Consider the following 20527-nt stretch of genomic DNA (forward strand, 5'->3'; position numbering starts at 1 on the left):
GATGTAGACCGCGGTCAGGATGATGGAGGTGAATTCCCTTGGGAGGTAGAAGGGACGGCACTTCGCCTCCAGATGTTCGAGGTGTGGAAAGCAGGAGTTGGACAGGACTGCCACGTCTGAGCACCACGCAGAGTTGACCGTGAGGCAGACGCCCCCCTCCTCTCCCTTGCAGAGCTTCGTGGAGGTAGCCCAGTCGATCTCACAGACCAGACTCCCCCACCACGGCTCCGTCTGCACCTCACGCTGCCTCGGGGAAGTTACAGCGTAACCTCTCTTCTCCCCTCGCCTATCGTGCAGAAGATGCTACCAGATTCAGAACAGCTTTTTTTCCATCAGTTATCAGACTGCTGAATGGCTCTCCCATAGGCTGGGGTGTAGCCTCGATCTTCCAACCTACCTCATCGTGGACTGTGGGCTTTTTGTCTCTGCAACTTTTTATGGAGTCCACATCACAAGATTAGAAATTGTTCAGCCACGGCTGAACACACATCTCGGCATCTGCACACAGTGGCGTCTTGTCGCTTCTTGTGCTTCCTGTGCGTAGTGGTGGAAAGATTGGTGGAAACGGGACTGTGACGTGAACCCTCTTTCCTTGACCCCTCTCTGCAACTATAATGTTTTAACATGATATTCTGCACTTTGGCTTTTTTCTCTTTGTTACCACCTGTTATATTTGTGCGTAGACAAAAGTGCTGGAGAAACTCAGCGGGTGCAGCGGCATCTATGGAGCGAAGGAAATAGGCAACGTTTCGGGACGAAACACTTCTGGAAATAGGCAACGTTTCGGGACGAAACCCGGAAGGGTTTCGTCCCGAAACGTTGCCTATTTCCTTCGCTCCATAGATGCTGCTGCACCCGCTGGGTTTCTCCAGCACTTTTGTCTACCTTGGATTTCCCAGCATCTGCAGTCCCTTCTTAAACAACATGTTATACTTGTGGGTACACAAAATTGCTGGGGAAACTCAGCGGGTGCAGCAGCATCTATGGAGCGAAGGAAATAGGCGACGTTTCGGGCCGAAACCCTTCTTCAGATGTTATACTTGTGCATTGCTCGATTGTACACTTCAGCACCTTGTGTGTCTGTCTATGCTGCCGAACCCGCTGAGTTACTCCAGCACTTTGTGTCTTTTTCCCCCCTAATGAACACTGTGATGGGCCTATGGAAATCTACGCTGCACATATTGAAAGAAAAAGCTTTTGCTATGTGTGTGGCCCACACAAGACTGAACATCAAGACACTTGAAGGATGAGGTGATGGTGAAATGGATAATCCCTCCAGGCATTAACAATATAACGCCAAGTGAAAGTGTAATACATATTGTAGAGGAACACCAGCCCCAAGGGCTACATCAGTGATGTAAATTCATAATGAGACACGGTGAATATGCCTCCGGCTGATGTCCACAATCCCATCATCCATTTATGCTCAACATTTGCACCTCACCAATGTTTCTTTAAGTGCAAATACCACCACCTTCAAGCCAGCTGAAATAAATCTGTTTCGTGCAGACACTGCAAGCCAGAATGTGCTGGAGTTTGTAGATAGACAATAGACAATAGGTGCAGGAGTAGGCCATTCGGCCCTTCGAGCCAGCACCGCCATTCAATGTGATCATGGCTGATCATCTCCAATCAGTACCCCGTTCCTGCCTTCTCCCCATATCATAGAAACATAGAAACATAGAAATTAGGTGCAGGAGTAGGCCATTCGGCCCTTCGAGCCTGCACCGCCATTCAATATGATCATGGCTGATAATCCAACTCAGTATCCCGTACCTGCCTTTTCTCCATACCCTCTGATCCCCTTAGCCACAAGGGCCACATCTAACTCCCTCTTAAATATAGCCAATGAACTGGCCTCGACTACCCTCTGTGGCAGGGAGTTCCAGAGATTCACCACTCTCTGTGTGAAAAAAGTTCTTCTCATCTCGGTTTTAAAGGATTTCCCCCTTATCCTTAAGCTGTGACCCCTTGTCCTGGACTTCCCCAACATCGGGAGCAATCTTCCTGCATCTAGCCTGTCCAACCCCTTAAGAATATCCCCTGACTCCGCTATTTTTAAGAGCCCTATCCAGCTCTCTCTTGAAAGCATCCAGAGAACCTTCCTCCACCGCCCTCTGAGGCAGAGAATTCCACACACTCACAACACTTTGTGAGAAAAAGTGTTTCCTCGTCTCCGTTCTAAAAAGATAGATCTGCCGGCCAGCCCTGCCGGACTTCTACCCCAACTCAGAGTAACGCCACGGTCAGGAGGAGCCATAGGATAAGAAACGGCACATTTGACCTTGCATTCCACTGCTGGCCACAGCATTGCGTTTCGGGGCAGAGTTCAGAGGTGTGAAATTGTGGAGGCCAGATGCACTTCACATCTGAACACAAAGTGTCGGGGGAACTCGGCGGGTCAGGCAGCAGATGTGGAGGGAGTGGACAGGTGATGTTTCGGGTCAGGACCCTTCTTCTTCAGACCACAGCATCACCGTCCTAAACGTCACCTACCCATTCCTTCCACAGATGCTGTCTGAGCCGCTGAGTTCCTCCAGCACTTTGTATTTTGTCAACATTCGAGCCTCTGTAGTCTAATCTGTCAGCCAACGTGGCAAACTCCATTCACTTGATCGGAGCCGCTGAGAATTGCAGATAACTGTTTTTCCCTGTTTTAGTTAATTCTTTACATCAATTTCCATCATTTAGATCTGTAAGTCAACTTAATTATTTTACTTTTATTAATTAAATAATGTTTGAGCATTTGTGAATTAATCTCTTCATAAGAGACATTTAAAAGCACTGGGGGGGGGGGGGGGGGGGGGGGGCGGTACAGTGGCGCAGCAGGGTTGCTGCTTTACAGAGACCCATGTTCGATCTGACTACAGGTGGTCTTGTACGTTCTCCCTGTGACCACGTGGGTTTTCTCCGGGTGCTCCGGTTTCTCCCACACTCCAGAGACGTATAGGTTTGTAGGTTAATTGGCTTCGTTAAAAGAAAAAGTAAATAATCCCCGGTGTGTAGGGTAGTGCTAGAGTACGGGGGTTGCTGGTCAGTGTGGACTCGATGGACTGAAGGGCCTGTATCCACACCGTATCTCTAAAGTCCAAAGTCTAAAGGGCCTGTCCCATTTGGAGTTTTTTTTTCGGCGACTGCCGGCGTCGTATCAGGGTCGCCAAAAGATTTTGAACATTCCAAAATCCAGCGGTGACTAAAAAAACGTTGCCACACTTGAAAAAACACCGCGGTCAATATGTCATCACGCCGCGTCACGGCCGCATCACGCCGCGACTTTTCCGGTGAGCTTATACGTCAGTCAATGATGCCGACAGTCGCCGAAAAAAATCGCCAAGTGGGACAGGCCCTTAAAGCACTGCAAAGACCTTTTAGCAGCAGTGAGGTGACTAAAGGCCATCAGCAGTATGAGGTGAAGGCCAAGTCACTGTTGTGGATCACTCCACTGTTGTTGCCATCCACCAAAGGAAGGACCTGCATTCACATGGGTGCAAAGTTAAGTCTTCTTAGTCTTAGGCCCCCTTCGGTCATGGCTGACCATGGGTGTCTCCAGGGTGCTATTCCCTATATGGAGGACGCCTGTGCGTGACTTTGTTTAACGTGGGGAGACTGGTGCACAGACAGCCACCCCATGGTCCTTGACAGATCTGGGTCAGGATCCAGTGGCATGGAGTCCAAGACGACCGGAGACCCTTTTCTGCTGCAGCCTTCATCCGCCTTCCCAGCCGTTGTGACGCTCCACTAAGGTCAGCCATCGTCCTCCGCCTGTTCCACCGTTGAGGTCTTGGTTGGATTGCTCTTTGTCAGAGACCTCCCCCTCGACCTTACCGCCATGAGTGGCCCTACCAGCATAGCCCCAGACGGCATCGCTCTCAGGATCTCAGGACCACACAAGCTTCTCCACCACGACAAGGTGACAATCCACGGAAAGTTAAGTGCAGCACGTAACTTGCATAGGCAGTGGCAGCAGGAATCGGTGGATCAAGCAGGATCTTTCAAGCAGTCAAGTCGCAGCCCACAGTACAACTCTCTTCTTGGGAACACAATCTGAATTCAACGCATTTCAGTTGCAAACACAGAGAAATCAGCCTTCAAGGCAGCTTTTCAGCTTATCGTATTTTAAAAAAAAAGAATAATTTTCTTTTGAGCAAGGCCACTCAGGGCAGCACAATGGCGCAGCGGTAGTTACTGCCCTACAGTGCCAGAGACCCGGGTTCGATCCTGACTACGGGTGCTGACTGTACAGAGTTTGCACGTCCTCCCTATGACCGTGTAGGTTTTCTCCGGGTGCTCCAGTTTCCTCCCACATTCCAAAGGTGTGCAGGTTTGTAGGTTAATTGGCTTCTGTACAAAAGCGCCCAGTGTGTAGATTAGAATGAGTGTATGGGTGATCGCTGGCCAGTGCGGGCTCGGTGGGCCAAAGGGCCAGTCTCCCACGCTGTATGACAGAACTGAAATAAACGCTCAGGTAATAATTTGGTTCCGAGTAATGAAATTAGTACACAGAAAGTGCTTTGAAACAGGTCGAACATAACGTTAACTGGTTGTATGACAGGATATTGCAGGAAAAGTGCAGTCATATTTGCTGACAAAGTGCAGAAAAGCTACTGTAACGCCCCGAGGTTTATTCCGACTATTACGGCAGGAATGTGACAATGTAAACAGCGATACACCTCCCATACTCTGTTAAAACCTGTATCAACAGCCACCGGACAAAAGTAGAATTAGAAATAAGATCTACTGTGTATATAATCAAGATCACTGCTATTTGCAGTCCTCAACATGATTAATTTCACCCTGTCAATTAAAATCTCTAGCTAGCTTCAAGAATTACAAGGTATTTCCATATATTTTTTTTATGGAGCTTTTCTGCCCCACAGGGGCCTTAGAACATTAGCCCTTGATTTCACCCTGATGCAGAAATCAGTCATAGTGTCTATTGGTCCCCAAATGCTGGACATTTACTGCTATCTAGTGGTAGAAAAGTGAAATAGCGACAATCAAAAATGGGGGGAAAAAAAGCCTTTGTTATAACTAATTTTATTGAAAATTCAAAGTTAAAAAAAAACTAAAGAGACATATTCAAAACAATGTGCCAGAGTAACGAAGGTCAGGCAACATCTGTGGTGCCAATGGACATGTAATGTGTTGGGTTAAACTGGAAAAGAGTTCCAACCCGAATCGTCACCTGCCTGTTCTCTTCACAAATGCTGCCTGATCCAGCTCTTTGTGTTCCGCTGAAGATTCCAGCAGTTCCTTGTCACTAAATGTTTAAAAGTTTCAATGGGCTTTGTGGAGATAACAGGTCATACAGTTATACAGTGTGGAAGCAGGCCCTTCAGCCCACAACTTGCCCATGTCGGCCAAGCTGCCCCATCTACACTAGTTCCACGTGCCTGTGTTTGGCCCATATCCTTCTAAACCTTTCCTATCCGTGTACTTGTCCAAATGCCTTTTAAATGTTGTTACGGTACCCGCCTCATTGTTCATTCCATATTCCCACCATCCACTGTGTGAAAAAGAATGCCCATCAGCTTCCTATTAATGTTTAAGAAGGAACTGCAGATGCTGGAAAATCAAAGGTAGACAAAAATGCTGGAGAAACTCAGCGGGTGCGGCAGCATCTATGGAGCGAAGGAAATAGGCAACGTTTCGGGACGAAACGTTGCCTATTTCCTTCGCTCCATAGATGCTGCCGCACGCGCTGAGTTTCTCCAGCATTTTTGTCTACCTTTGAGGTTCCTATTAAATGTTTCCCTTCTCACCATAAACCTATGTCCTCTGGTTATTGCTTCCCATAATCTGGGCAAAAGATTCTAAGGTCAGACATTATTTCGGATGTAGATCTGAAACATTGGAACACTGACATCTTTCAATCATGGGTAGGAAAGTTTTGGCGGGATAGGGGCCAGCGCAGACAAGTCAAGCACGGCTAGGCAACTTGGTTGGCATGGACCAGTTGGGCCAAAAGGCCTGTTTTCATGTAGTACAGGTATATGATTTTAACCTCTCATCTGTTTAAAAAGAACTCTAATTTAGTGTCTCATTCCAAAAATTTTCATGATAAATCCCTGAATTACAAAAAGCTAGCGGGCAGCGGGCGAGCGGATAATGCGGCAACCAGCATGTTGGTTTTGTCCACATAACAGTTCAGTCATTATTTCAGGTTTAGATCTGAAACAATGGAGCACCAGCATCTTTCAATCGTGGATGGGAAAGATTTGGAGGAATATAGGCCAGGCAGCAGGCAGTCAGTCTGAAGAAGGGTCCCAATCCAAAATGTCTCCTATCTATGTGCTCACGAAGGAACTGCAGATGCTGGAAAATCGAAGGTACACAAAAATGCTGGAGAAACTCAGCGGGTGCAGCAGCATCTATGGAGCGAAGGAAATAGGTAACGTTTCGAGCCGAAACGTTACCTATTTCCTTCGCTCCATAGATGCTGCTGCACCCGCTGAGTTTCTCCAGCATTTTTGTGTACCTGTCTCCTATCTATGTTCTTCAGAGATTCTGCCTGACCCGCTGAGATGCTCCAGCACCTTGTGTTTTTTTTTGTAAGCAGCACCTGCAGTTCCTTGTTTCAGCAATTGCCTTTAGTTGCAAAAGTGTTTGTAGTTTAAGTATAGGTCACACTAGTGGATCACAGTGTATGCCTTCAACAAGATATACCAACAGCATCTTAATGGTGAAAGTATCTGGTCAATTCTGTACTATATTTCAATTAAAATAGCACGCTTTCAGTCCAGGATGTCTCTGTGCTATGTGTACGAACCAATTCAAAGATTTTCTGACACGACAAATCTGAATAAAGCTGTAGTCCAGACATCAATTTTAAAAAAAATCTAATAGCCAATTATCGTCAGAAAAGATTTAGTTGATGACACGACTTTGTTTATTAAATTAAATTCAGTACGGAGGGTTCAAGTTTCATTTAAAATTCCTGTGTTGAATTGTGCACAGCATCAAAGAGCAGCTTCCATTATTGGGCAAGTCCCTCTACGCTCCAGTTTGAAAAAATACATTTTGTTCAACTAAGCTGCCGACGGCGTTGGCTGCCATTATTCTAACTGCAATTTTTAGTCCATTATGCTTGAATATACAAAAATAAAAGAAAACTTGCAGAGATGCTGGAATGATAACAGAAACTGCTTGAAATAGTTAGCAGGTCAGACAGCATCCGTGAAAAGAAAAACAGAGTCAATGTTACAGGTCAGCGATGCAGTTCGACCTGTTCCTTGCTTCGTGTAGTTTCTGTTTTCATTGTGCTTGAATATACATTGTGGATCCTAATGCAAAATATCTTTCAATTTACAGCTACTTTCTCTGTACTATCACTGCAGCCACCGTCACTCCTTGCAGTTCAAGAATGCTTCCAAGATTCAATGAATCATCATTCATCCAAAATACAAGCGAAATGTCAAAACCACAATTTCGAAGAGTGCATCCAGGGGAAAAACTACATTGCTTGAGCAATGAAATGAACATATTCACAATCCTGAGCATGCCTGCATTGACCTCAAAGTTTTGCATTTTTAGAATATGGAAGTAAAAGGAATATTTAATTATTTTTCAATTACCAATTTAATTATTTTTCTCGTGTCTTCAGCTACAAGTTAAAACTCCAAAGAACTTCTTTAAAAAAATAAGACATCTTGAGACCAGGAATAAGCCTTTAGTGAGCTTGATGTGGGAAATTTGCTGATTGCTGAAGTAATTGCAACCTATAGCCATCCTAAGGCAAATAGCTAAATATAACTAAAAACGCTTTGAAGTTCCCATGACATATCCTTTGAAGGACGAGAACAGAAAACTATGAAGTCCATCAAGACACACTGGTTAACTGGTGAATTATTAGCGTTCTGGTATGTTTTCAACATAACACTGGAAAAAAATTCTGAAGAGCAATTTCTGCATTTTAATGATATGTCGCTAAAGATCATTCTCAAAATTCATATTTTTGACTGTACCCTCCTTTCCCCAGGTTGAAGCAGTTCAAATCAAATTCATTTGTCACCTTCTTTACAAGGAGAGCATATCTGAGGCATGAAAGCAGTCAGATCTGCAACTTTAAATATTGCACAAGCAGGTTCATTCAACCGTGACGCTATTCAGAAAATGCACTTTGAAGCAATCAGAATCAGATCTTGTAATGAACTCTGTAATCTGCTTTCTGGAACATTAAGCAGCGAAGGATTCAAGTTTGTCAACATCAGGCACACAATGAGAGCTCAGTTGATAGGTGGAAAATTTATTTTAAAGATACAGGATGATGAGGAATACCTTGTAATTCGCAGCAGGAAATAAATGCTTATTATAAATCATTAGAAGGGGCGGCACGGTGGTGCAGTGGTAGAGTTGCTGCCTCACAGCACCAGAGACCCGGGTTCGATCCTGACTACGGGTGCTTGACTCTACGGAGTTTGTACGTTCTCTCCATGACCTGCATGGGATTTCTCCGAGACCTTCGATTTCCTCCCACAACCTATGGTTTGTAGGCTAATTTTCTTGGTATAAATGTAAATTGTTCCTAGTGTGTGTGTGTAGGATAGAGTTAACGTGTGTGGATCGCTGGTCGGTGCAGACTCGGTGGGCCGAAGGGCCTGTTTCCGCGCTGTATCGCTAAACTAAACTCAATAATGCCAGGCATGTAATTAATCCAAATACGCGAGTGGATCAATCATTGAAACACAATCTCGGGGGGATGGGAGATGAGAGGGCCAGCGGAATAGACTTTACTCACGTTTTTCCCGGCGAATCTCGCAGCCAGAAAATGTCATCACTGGAAATGCAGAATTCAGCCCCTGGAACCTTTCAAAAGTAAATGATCACTTCACAGCCAAAGCACAACTCTATATTCTCAAAAGGACACAAAGTGTAACTCAGCTGTTCAGGCACCATCTCTGGAGAACATAGATAAGCGATGCTTCAGGTCGGGACCCTACTTCAATGAATGAATGAATACGTTTATTGGCCAAGTATTCACATACAAGGAATTTGCCTTGGTGCTCTGCCCGCAAGTGACAACATGACATACAGTGACAGTTAGGATGGACACATAAAACATTAAACATTAATAATAAAACATGATTGATTTAACATGTAAATTAAATAAAATAGCAGAGCATAAGGAGGCTACAGATTTTTGGTTATTGAGTTGAGCTACTACTCGTGGAAAAAAAGCTGTTTTGTTGATTGCTATCCAAAGACTGATTGTTCTCTAGAGATGCTGCCTGACTGCTGAGTTACTCCAGCACGTTGGGTAAACCCGCCAAGACTAAGACTTTGCCTCCATCACAGTGAGGATGTGCTTGGTGAACTCACTGTGGTGGATGTTTAATTTGTGTTTATTGTATGTTTTGTTATTATTGATTCTGTGTATGACTGCAGGCAACATAATTTCGTTCAGACCGAAAGGTCTGAATGACAATAAAGGAATCTAATTCTAATCTAATTCTAATAATTCTAATCTGTAGTTCCTTTGGTTCTACATTTTGAGTGCTCTATATTCTTGTCTGTTGCAAGAACATGAACAGCACATGGGGTGGAGAGAGCTGTGGCAGAAGAGATTTACTGCTGAAGCACTGTTCTGAATGATTATAAAAGTTTAATTTAAAGGATTTCAATCGTTATATATAGATATATAAACCAGCTACTGGGGTGCAGATGGCATGTCAGGTTTAAAACAGAAGCACAGAGCTCTTAAAATCACTAGTGGTTTCAACCGAAAATATTTGTAATGCCAACTTGGTTCGTCTGAATTGCCCTGAATTAATGTAGAGAAAATTAAATTGTAGCTTCCCCCGTCTAATTGGGTTTTGATCATCATCAAGTATATCAGTCAGGTTCAACTGTGAGGTCTACTCCTCCCACATGAGGAGATCTAATTTTGGTTTTAATATTCCATCATCATGACTGCAGAATAAATTGAAAGGGAAATGTCATAGATTCAAGGTAAAGATTCCAGGACCTCTCTGTCCTGGGTCTCCTCCATGGCCAGAGTGAGCACCACCGGAAATTGGAGGAACAGCACCTCATATTCCGCTTGGGCAGTCTGCACCCTAGTGGCATGTACATTGAATTCACCAATTTCCGGTAGCCCTTGCTGTCTCTTCCCCTTCTCAGCTCTCCCTCAGCCCTCGGTCTCCTCCTCTTCCTTTCTTCTCCCCATCCCCGCCCACCCTACATCAGTCTGAAGAAGGGTTTCGGCCCGAGACATTGCCTATTTCCTTTGCTCCATAGATGCTGCTGCACCCGCTGAGTTTCTCCAGCACTTTTGTCTACCTTCAAAGATTCAAGGCATGGCTTTAAGGAGAGAGTTGCAAGGTTTAACGGTGATGTGTGGGTCAGGTGGGTTTTTTTTCCAGAGTGGCGGGTGCCTGGAACACAATGGCGTTAGAGGCAAAAATGATAGTGGCATTCAGGAGGTTTTTAGATAGGCACAAAAATATGCAGGGAACAGAGGGATATTGATCATGTGCCGGCAGAAGAGATTAGTTGAACTTGACATCATGTTCAGCATGGACATTGTGGGCTGAAGGACCTATGATGTTACTATGTTGTTCCTGTGCTGTATAGTTCTATAAAAGGCAAAAGTAATATCATGTCAGCAGACCTTGGCTTTAAAAAAAAAAAATAACTGCATGAGTAACATGGGTGCCAGGAAATGGAATCAAATGCATCCTTGAGAGTATGACTCTGGTGTCAACCATGAGGCAAACATAGTGAGAGGCAGTAAAAGGCCATCAACCAACCACAGTCTCACTCACATCTCCATGCCAGCCTTTAGTCTTAAAGCTGAAAATGTCACTGAACTGAATAGCTAAGTTGGGCAGTAAACAAGCATCTAAATATGCACTAAAATAGCATGATGGCCCAATTGGATAAAGGTTGCAGAATTAATTCATTGAGCGGCAGACGTGAGTTTGGCAAATTCTGAAAATAACAGTTACATGGTCATCATTGTTGATAGTGTTTCTCTTTAAGTAAAGATTCATTGATTTTTTAATTGCCCAACCTGCTGTTGTGGGAATTTAACTTCTATCAATAGCCCAGGTCTCCAAATAGCAAATCCACTCTATGAATTAAACATTAGTTAAAGAGCAGACACAAAAAGCTGGAGTAACTCAGCGGGGAGTGAAGGAATGGGTGACGTTTTAGGTCGAGCCTTCCCAGCTGAATGACTTTATGAACTAACCAACTTGAAAGATTCAATTTGTCAACAAAGGTATTTTCCAATGTTCTTCCTTCTTTGGTTCTCTTGAGTTTGTGCATCTTGTAAAGATTTTGCATGTAACCCTTTGCCAAATCTCGTTTAAATTGCCTTCGAGTCAGGGAATCCAGACATACACAATAGTTAAAGTCCAGCACCCTGACAAAATATCTTGGTATGTAAAAAAGTGTCCACTTTGATTTAGTACGGCAGAATTATAGCCATTACCTTACGACTACCATAATGTTCACTACACTAACAGCTGAACACAAGGAAAGTCAAAACATTATGATATGCTCTTTTGCTTAATACTAATTTCTTTCTATGAATGGCCATATTTGACAGCCTAAACGTGAAATCATCTAGAAGTTCCCGAAAACTATGTATTAAGGATTGGACACGAAGCAATCAATACTTACATTTGATGGATACTTTGGTCTTCCCCCTGTTGCGAGAACAATGTTTTCAGCAGTCAGAAGGGTCTGGAAAAAGAATCCATATTTACCAGTCAGAATTATTGGCCCATTAGCCAGATAAAGTTGTAAAGGAGCACACTGCAGTTCACGAGAGCTATCAGAATTAAACCTCTTATAACAAATTGTAACTAATGTCCCACTATACGAGTTTACCCAAGAGCTCTCCCGAGTTTTAAAAAAATCAAACTCGTGGTAAGTGCGTAGAATGTACGTAGCGAGTACGTCGGAGCTCGGGACGTCTCTTAGCGGCTCATAACGCTAACGGCAGGTACTCGGGAAACAGTGCGGAGAGTGTCCACGAGAGCCCAGAGTACCTACGAGCGGCTATTACCGTAATTTTCCGAGTTCGAATCAGGGGAAACTCGGGAGAACTCTTGAATTACCTCGTACAGTGGGACAGGCCCTTTACAATGGTTGAATTAATAGTCACCAAACCTAGGCTGGCATGTTAGAGCAGTGTGCAGTATAACTGCATAATCGGGATCAATGACTGGCATAAACGCATCAGTGAAAGACACAACACTGCGGGAACTCCTGATTTTATAAATGCCGCTTAAGATGCAGGCAGCGATTTGAAATGTTTTACCAGCTAAAAGCTCTGTACTCCTGAATATTGACATTATCTCTTCTCAGTCACACTCTTCCTCATCCGCAGGTTAAATTCCCAAAGCAGAATTGAAAAGAACAACAGGAGCAGTTGTGGGATGAATTGCTCAATCGGACTGGAGAAACTGGCCTTGCAGAAACTTGACTGGCATCCCCAAGCCCAAAGGATTCAGTGATTTAAGGCTGTTGGATATATAGCAACACAAACATTTGGGGCTAACAGAAGCTTTCTGTGTTTTCACAAATGAAGAAAGATTACTCTTTGTTCCTCTCCTTACTACATGTGATTGATCTGGAAGCTTCTCTTCCTGATACGCCAAATTGCTTAAAACAAAAACTAAAGGGCCTGTCCCACTTTCACGACCTAATTCACAACCTTTTTTACTCGTGGACATTTTCATCAGGCTAGAAAAACGCCCCGACCTACTTGATGCCACGAGCATCACGACCTACCCACGACCTACCTACGACCTCGTGACGACCATGCTGCGAGTATGAGTCAAGGGCAAACTCGGCAGAGGCTGTGAATTAGATCGTGAAAGTGTTACAGGCCCTTAAGTTTGCACTGCAAAGATATAAATGCACTCACCTTCTCACCTTTGCTGGACTCCCCTTGAATGGTATGCTGGTCTACAAAAACCCCCTTGAGATTCAGATATTTCACCTTCCTGTTAAAAATGAATGGGTGACGCTCCACTTCAGAAATTATTATATGCCATAATAAATATGATTTCTGACATAAAAAACTTACATTTGTCTAAGAAATTGAAACAGTTCTCATAAATTCCACATGGAAACGCTGGCAGAAGCATCTGACACTCACTTATCTTGAAGTTGCACTCGATGTCCCCAGTTTAAGGATTTCACGTGGTCTTGAATGGCATTTGCCATGACACTCCTGAAGAGGAAAGGAAGGCATTGGTTAGGGTGAATGGAGTTAAAAGCACTATCTAAACGCAGACGGAAGTACTGGAATCAGGGAGAGGCACATAATGATCCCCCCAATAATAGACCAGAACAAAGAGATAACAAAGTTTAATTTAGCTTTGAGATACAGCGGTGAAACAGGCCCTTCGGCCCACCGAGTCCACGCTGACCATCGATCACCCATTCACACTAGTTCTATGTTATCCCACTTTCTCATCCATTCCCTAAACTCTCAGGGCAATTTAGAGGCCAATTAAATCCGCACGTTTTGGGGATGTGGGAGGAAACCGGAGCACCCAGAGGAAACCCACGCAGTCACAGGGAGAATGTGCAAACTCCACATAGACTGCATCTGAAGTCAGGGTTGAACTCTGCCAACCCTAAGACGCCAGAGTCTGTGGCGCTGTGAGGCAGCAGCTCTACCAGCTGCGCCACTGTGCTGCCCTCGTTTAACATCATAACCAAATTATAACAACATTGATGCTCCTTCAGTGCTTCTCTCAAGTAAACCTCTAATTCAGGAGCCAATTTCAACTTTTGCAGAATGACTGAGGTAACTCAGAGGCCAAAGTTGAGATTTGCATTTTGATCCAACGTTACTAACTTAGAATGTGAAGCTGCCACTGACAAGTTCTCTGTCGAGTATTTCAAAACAAATCTTCAAATCTGCATTCACTTCAAAGCATGGAGCTTGAAAAATATATCATAAACTATGAAATAACAGCTATGGAGCTTGCATCAATATTTTGTGGCATAACTCAGGAGGTGAGAAACCCAAGACACAGTGAAAAACGTTTGTTGCGTGCTAACCAGTCAGCGGAAAGACTAGGACAATTCGTCACTTCCCATCCAAACCACCCCCTCCCCTAGTACTTTCCCTTGCAACCGCAGGAAAGGCTACACTTGTCGCTTTACCTCCCCCCTTGAATCCAACCAAGGACCCAAGCAGTCGTTCCAGGTGCGGCAGAGGTTCACCTGCACCTCCTCCAACCTCATCTACTGCATCCGCTGTTCCAGGTGTCAACTGCTCTACATCTGTGAGACCAATCGCAGGCTTGGCGATCGCTTCGCCCAACACCTCCGCTCAGTTCGCAATAACCAACCTGATCTCCCGGTGGCTCAACACCTCAACTCCCCCTCCCATTCCGAATCCGACCTTTCTATCCTGGGCCTCCTCCATGGCCAGAGTGAGTCCCACCGCAAATTGGAGGAGCAGCACCTCATATTTCGCTTGGGTAGTTTACACCCCAGCGATATGAACATTGACCTCCAATTTCAGGTATTCCTTGTTTTCTCCCTCTTTCCCCTCCCCTTCCCAGCTCTCCCACAGCCCAGTCTCCGCCTCTTCCTTTCTTTCCCCCCCCCGACATCAGTCTGAAGAAGGGTCTTGATGCAAAACGTCGCCTATTCCGTCGCTTCATAGATGCTGCCCGACTTTCTCCAGCATTTTTGTCTAACATGATTACAAATGAGCCGGCCCACAAGGGAATAACGATTAGTGCAAGATAAAATCCAGTAAAGTACAACTAAAGAGTCAGAGGGTCTCCAGTGAGGTACTGTAGAGAGTAGCTCAGGACTGTTCTCTAGTTGATAGGATGATTCAGTTGCCTGCTAACAGCTGGGAAGAAACTGTCCCTGAATTTGGAGGTGTGCGTTTTCACACTTCTGTACCTCTTGCTTGATGGGAGAGGTGAGACTGGCCCTTGTTTATGCTGCTGGCCTTGCCGAGGCAAAGTGAAGAGTAAATGGAGTCAATGGAAGAGAGATTGGTTTGTGTGATGGGCTGAGCTGCTCCACAACTCCCTCGCAATTTCTTGCAGCCTTGGATGGAGCTGTTCTCAAACCAGGATGTGAAACGTCCCAACAAAATGTACTAGAATGCATCTACCACATGAAACATAGAACCAGGCACGCTACCCAATGGGCCAATCTGGCCTCTCACCAATACTGCAATAATTCATTTTCAATTTCTGAAATGAAGGCAAATTCCTTTTTTGACTAGCGTTTCATCTTCCATTAACTACCCTTCAGATAGCCTCCTGCAACCTATTTAATATCTCCACCTGCAATAGTAAATATGTACACAGTCCATTAACTGACGACTGAAGTATACTACCTGCCTGAGGACAGAGAGCATGAATCAAACACCTGCTATTTTTGTTCCTTGATGGGAACGCCCCCGCTATGCAACGTGACAGCTGTGTGTTTATCATGCATCAGTTAACGAACAGACAGGTTAGAATGACTTCTTCATCACGTCAGAGGTGTGAGGCAACACACACACACTGCAGACTTGCCATTGGGTTAGAGAGAATTATCAGGCCAACAATTCTTTGTATTCCAGTCGCTTTCCAAAGCTGACTGGCGCCTGCCTCACTGCCCAAATATGCCTTTGGCTGACAGGCGAGATCATCAGACTGGTGCCACACAAATTCAAAACAGATTAACTCATTTCCAACCGACATCTTTAAGCAGAAACGCCTTAGAAAGTTCAAAACAGCAGTCTTATAACTCTGATTAGCCTTTATAGTGCACGCTAAGCAAACAATTAATGTTAACTTGGAGACACAAGAAATTGCAGATGCTGGAATCTTGAGCAAACCACAAAGTGCTGGAGGTTCTCAGCAGGTCAGGCAGCATCTGTGGAGGGAATGGATTGGTGACATTTTGGGTCAGGACCCAAACTTATTTCCTCTGCAGTCTTCTTTGAATAGTACGGGTGTCAGATTATGGGGTAAAGGCAGGAGAATGGGGTTGAGACGGAAAGATAGATCAGCCATGATTAAATGGCAGTGCTGATGGGCCGAATGGCCTAATTCTGCTCATAGAACTCATGAACCTATGTACTTTACAGCTCATAGTTTGTATTTTATTTTTTTAAACTAGCAATGTTTTTTATGCTACTTCAAACATTGTGGAAATGTTGAATATTTATGAGTTTATTAATTCATAGTCGTACAGCTCTTGAAAAGGAGGCACAGTCGTCTTTCTTACAGTTTGGTATTCTTCCCAACCAATTGTTCAAGCGCTTTTGATTGCAACATGCGCCTTAATTTAGTTCAACAAAGAAACTGACAAGTTACAAAAGCTCGAAAACAGGCCCTGCGGACCAACTTGCCTTAGCTGACCAAGATGCCCCATCTACAGTCGTCCCACCTGCCTGTGTTTGGTCCACATCCATATCCCTCTAAACCAGGGGTGGGCATCCTTGTTCTGCCAAGGGGACAGGACATATGTCTGTGAGCGGATGGCAGGCATCAAATCACGCGTTCACATGGATCCCGCCCCTTCGAGGATGCCACCCGGAGCACTGGGCTCAAATATCACACTCTCTCATCCCCGGCCTACTGACAACCCCAATCCCGACAGTGAAGCCCAGACACAGAAGGTGCACGGGCGGCCATGCTGGCAGCTTTGCGCAGGGTGCGGTACAGCCAAATCACTTCCCAGGTACCGGAGGTAGAAAAACTTGCTGGAGAAACTCACTCCAGCATTTTTTTCTACCGTCGATATTTCCAGCATCTGCAATTCTTTCCTAAACATTCCAGGTACCGGAGATGACGGAAGTCTGTGGGCCAGATGATTTCGGGTTACGGTCCGGATTCGGCCCGGAGGCCGGAGGTTGCCGACCCCTGCACTAAACCTTGCCATAAATAAAGGGAACTAGGTCGCGGTCTAGTTATATCACTGAGGCTCAATCGATGGAGTCAAGAGTGTTTAATTGTCCTCTGTACAAGCAATGTAACAATGTCATTCTAACTTGCTGCAGCTTTGCAGTCACATTAGTGCAAATCTCACAAATAAATATACAATAAGACAATAAATTAATAATCTGTAATACAAGGTAACCAGACCATAACAGTGCAAAACCAAAGACCATGGTGCAACCAGAACAAAGTCCATAACGGATCGTGGTTGGCGAGGCAATGGTTAGTGTCGTACCGTGTACAAGATGGGTGCTGGGATGAAGCTGTTCTGGAATTTGAAGGTCACAGTCTTGAAGGTTCCTATACTTTCTTCTCAGTGGCAGTAGGGAGATAGGAGATTGTGGCCAGGGTGGTGGGTGTTTGCTAACGCAGCTTTATGAGGCAGCACCTCTTGTAGATCCATTCAATGATGGGGAGGTGAGTACCCGTGATGGACTGGGCGATGTCCACCAGCTTCTGCAGCCTCCTTCATTCCTGGGCGATAGAGTCACTGAACCATGCTGTGATGCAACCAGTCAGTCTGCTCTCTACAACATACGTATGATGAATATTCCATGGCGTCTTCAATCAACATGAAACCGTTGACTCTCTCCACGGACAACCCGCTGAAGATGACAGGTTCGTGGATCCCCGACTTTCACCTTTTAAAGTCAACAATCAGCTCCTTGGTCCGGTCAACACTGAGATTGTTGTCAACACTGGCACCATTCAATCAGATTAGCAATCTCCCTCCTGTACCCTGACTCATCAATTAGCCGTTATTCATCGAATGACTGTGGTTATTGTGGAATACAGTTCTCCAGCATTACTGCACAACAGTTTCAGAGACAAAGTCAATGTCTGCAGGGAGGTGGAGCAGAATCGGACAAACTCTGGACAACTGGACCCAAGTCAGATTTATTGAGAACAAATGTTGAAGACAACAGATAAATAATTCCATATTCCATACTTAGGGCACAGGATGCATTTTTAAATAGAGAAATATTTATTTTTCATATCTTTAGTGCATTGCAACATCTTAGCTACTGGTTTATTTACAGATACAGGCAGCATCTGATGCCCACCCTTAAATGCCCTGGAGAAGGCAACATGAAACTTCATTTAGAACTGCCATCATCGTTCTACTGGGTACGCTCCAACTCTGTGTGTTGGGATAGGAATCCCAGGGTTATGGTGCAGCAACAAGGAAGGAATGGCAAGGTAGACAAAAGTGCTGGAGAAACTCAGCGGGTGCAGCAGCATCTATGGAGCAAAGGAAATAGGCAACGTTTTGGGCTGAAACCCTTCTTCAGACATTCAAGGAACTGCCATTCAAGGAATGGCAATATATTTCCCAATCAGGATGGTGTGTGACTTGGGAAGGGAAGTTGGAAGCTGGTATTCCCATGCGCTGATTGCCCTTGTTCATCTTGACAGAGCGGCTGGGAGGTGCATTTTGTAGCTGGAGTGCCCGGTGGCCAAGGTACGGTGCTGGTGCATGAAGAAACTTTTAGAATGGTGGAGGAGATGCCAAATAAGCAGGCTGCTTTATCATCTATAGTGTCAGTTGTGCTGCATCTCATTGGAACTTCATTCATATACAAGGGGTGTATTTCATTACATTCCTGTTCTGCACCCATGGGTAAAATATGTGAAACTGAATACTCAAGATCCTCAATAAACAGATGTTTGCAGAAAAGTGTTTTAATGTCTCAGAAAATGGAGGTTCACCGAAGAATCCTTAAAGCATCATAAACAATCAGCATCTTCGTCATACAGACTGGAATCAAGGGAACACAAGGGCAGTCTAACCAATCACACAGTCAATCAAAAGTGAGCAGATATACTGAAACCAATGTCTGGTTATCGAACAAAAAAACACAAAGGTCTATCCAGGTTCATTGAAGAGCTCTGATACAATGCCAATCTTCCAGCACCTTGTGACTTATATTGTATGTACATCCGGTTTCAGGAGCAGATTCTTCCCTGCAACCATCAGGCTATTAAACGCCACAACCTCCTAATAGGCTCTGAACTATATAGACCTGGCGAACATTATTTTTGACTTTGACTATTGTCTATTTATTTGTCTGTTTAGGTTTGTCTAGATATATACTGAATGTTTTTCTGTTGTATATTATGGATTTTACAGATTGCAAATCTATTGTGCTTCCATTTTGTACCATATATAAAAACACACTTGAGATTTTCTCTCTCTTGTATTCATGTTGAAAATTACTTTAGTCTCCACCACTATATCCTTATGAATCAATATCAGACAATCATTGAGCAGAATTCTCTGATGATCGGGAAGCATTCAGGAGCCAAAAAGAGAGGTTTTCACATCTAAAACTATATATTACCATGAATAAATTTAAAAGCATGGAATCTATTCTGTTTCCAACCAAGTTATTTCCCAATTTATTATGAGCAGTTAGACAATAGACAACAGGTGCAGGAGTAGGCCATTCGGCCCTTCGAGCCAGCACCGCCATTCAATGCGATCATGGCTGATCATCCCCAATCAGTACCCCGTTCCTGCCGCCTCCCCATATCCCCTGACTCCGCTATTTTTAAGAGCCCTATCTAGCTCTCTCTTGAAAGCATCCAGAGAACCGGCCTCCACCGCCCTCTGAGGCAGAGAATTCCACAGGCTCGCCACTCTCTTCGAGAAAAAGTGTTTCCTCGTCTCCGTTCTAAATGGCTTAGTCCTTATTCTTAAACTGTGGCCCCTGGTTCTGGACTCCCCCAACATCGGGAACATGTTTCCTGTCTCTAGTGTGTCCAAGCCTTTAACAATCTTATATGTTTCAATGAGATCCACTCTCATCCTTCTAAACTCCATAGTGTACAAGCCCAGCTGCTGCATTCTCTCAGCATGCGACTGTCCCACCATCCCAGGAATTAACCCGTTGAGTTTTGTTTATTGTCATGTGTACCGAGGTACAGTGAAAAGCTTTGAGAGCACCTCACAATGTTACTTCAGCTCCCTTGAATTGTCAGTTGAGGAAGTTATATGACTATTTCTTCCCACAACTACCTCCACAAATTAATCAACAGATATAGAAGGAAAAGATGCTAAGTGTTCTCATTATTCGCTGTGACGAATGCTACTGTGTTTAATGGTGCTGCTGCTCGGGTACCTTCATAATACATGCCATGACTTGTAGTTTTTTGCTAATCACAAAAGCTCCCATTTAGCCGTCAGTGCAAAGATTAATTGTACTCTTCACATTGGATTTATTCTGCAGTAGATATAATCTACTCTATGGCAGCACTCCAAATGCTCCAGGTGCAAGGAAAGAAGAAACTAGATCTTGCACAAAGGGAAAACATTATAGTTACAAAGTGTTGTCTAAATTGTTTACATAGATTGCAGTTGCCATGAGAGTGTGCCAATAAGACTGCGGATTGGAATGTTGCAGACCCAAGGTCGGTCAATGCTGATCTCCAGAATTATAGCAGAGGTGCTTTCAGGACCAGGGAAAGAAAGAGTTAGAACAAAAGGACAGTACAGCATAGGAACAGGCCCTTCGGCCCACAATGACTGTGCCGAACATAATGGCAAGATAAACTAACCTCATTAGCTTACACATGATCCATATCCCTCCATTCAAAGCATATCC

General features: G+C 44.4%; 1 protein-coding gene across 1 annotated transcript in view; it reads right to left on the reverse strand.

The window, feature by feature from the left end:
* The window catches only part of txnrd2 (thioredoxin reductase 2), a 71040-nt gene that overhangs the window by 38316 nt on the left and 12197 nt on the right, over window positions 1–20527 (reverse strand). Inside the window, exons 5-8 of the mRNA XM_033043837.1 lie at window positions 13112–13186; window positions 12878–12956; window positions 11626–11688; window positions 8738–8805 (exon numbers count right to left, since the gene is read on the reverse strand). Of these exons, the coding sequence (XP_032899728.1) occupies window positions 8738–8805; window positions 11626–11688; window positions 12878–12956; window positions 13112–13186 (285 nt within the window). The remainder of the gene's footprint in view (window positions 1–8737; window positions 8806–11625; window positions 11689–12877; window positions 12957–13111; window positions 13187–20527) is intronic.

Source organism: Amblyraja radiata, chromosome 25, assembly GCF_010909765.2.
Source record: "Amblyraja radiata isolate CabotCenter1 chromosome 25, sAmbRad1.1.pri, whole genome shotgun sequence".
Classification (NCBI taxonomy): Eukaryota; Metazoa; Chordata; class Chondrichthyes; order Rajiformes; family Rajidae; genus Amblyraja; species Amblyraja radiata.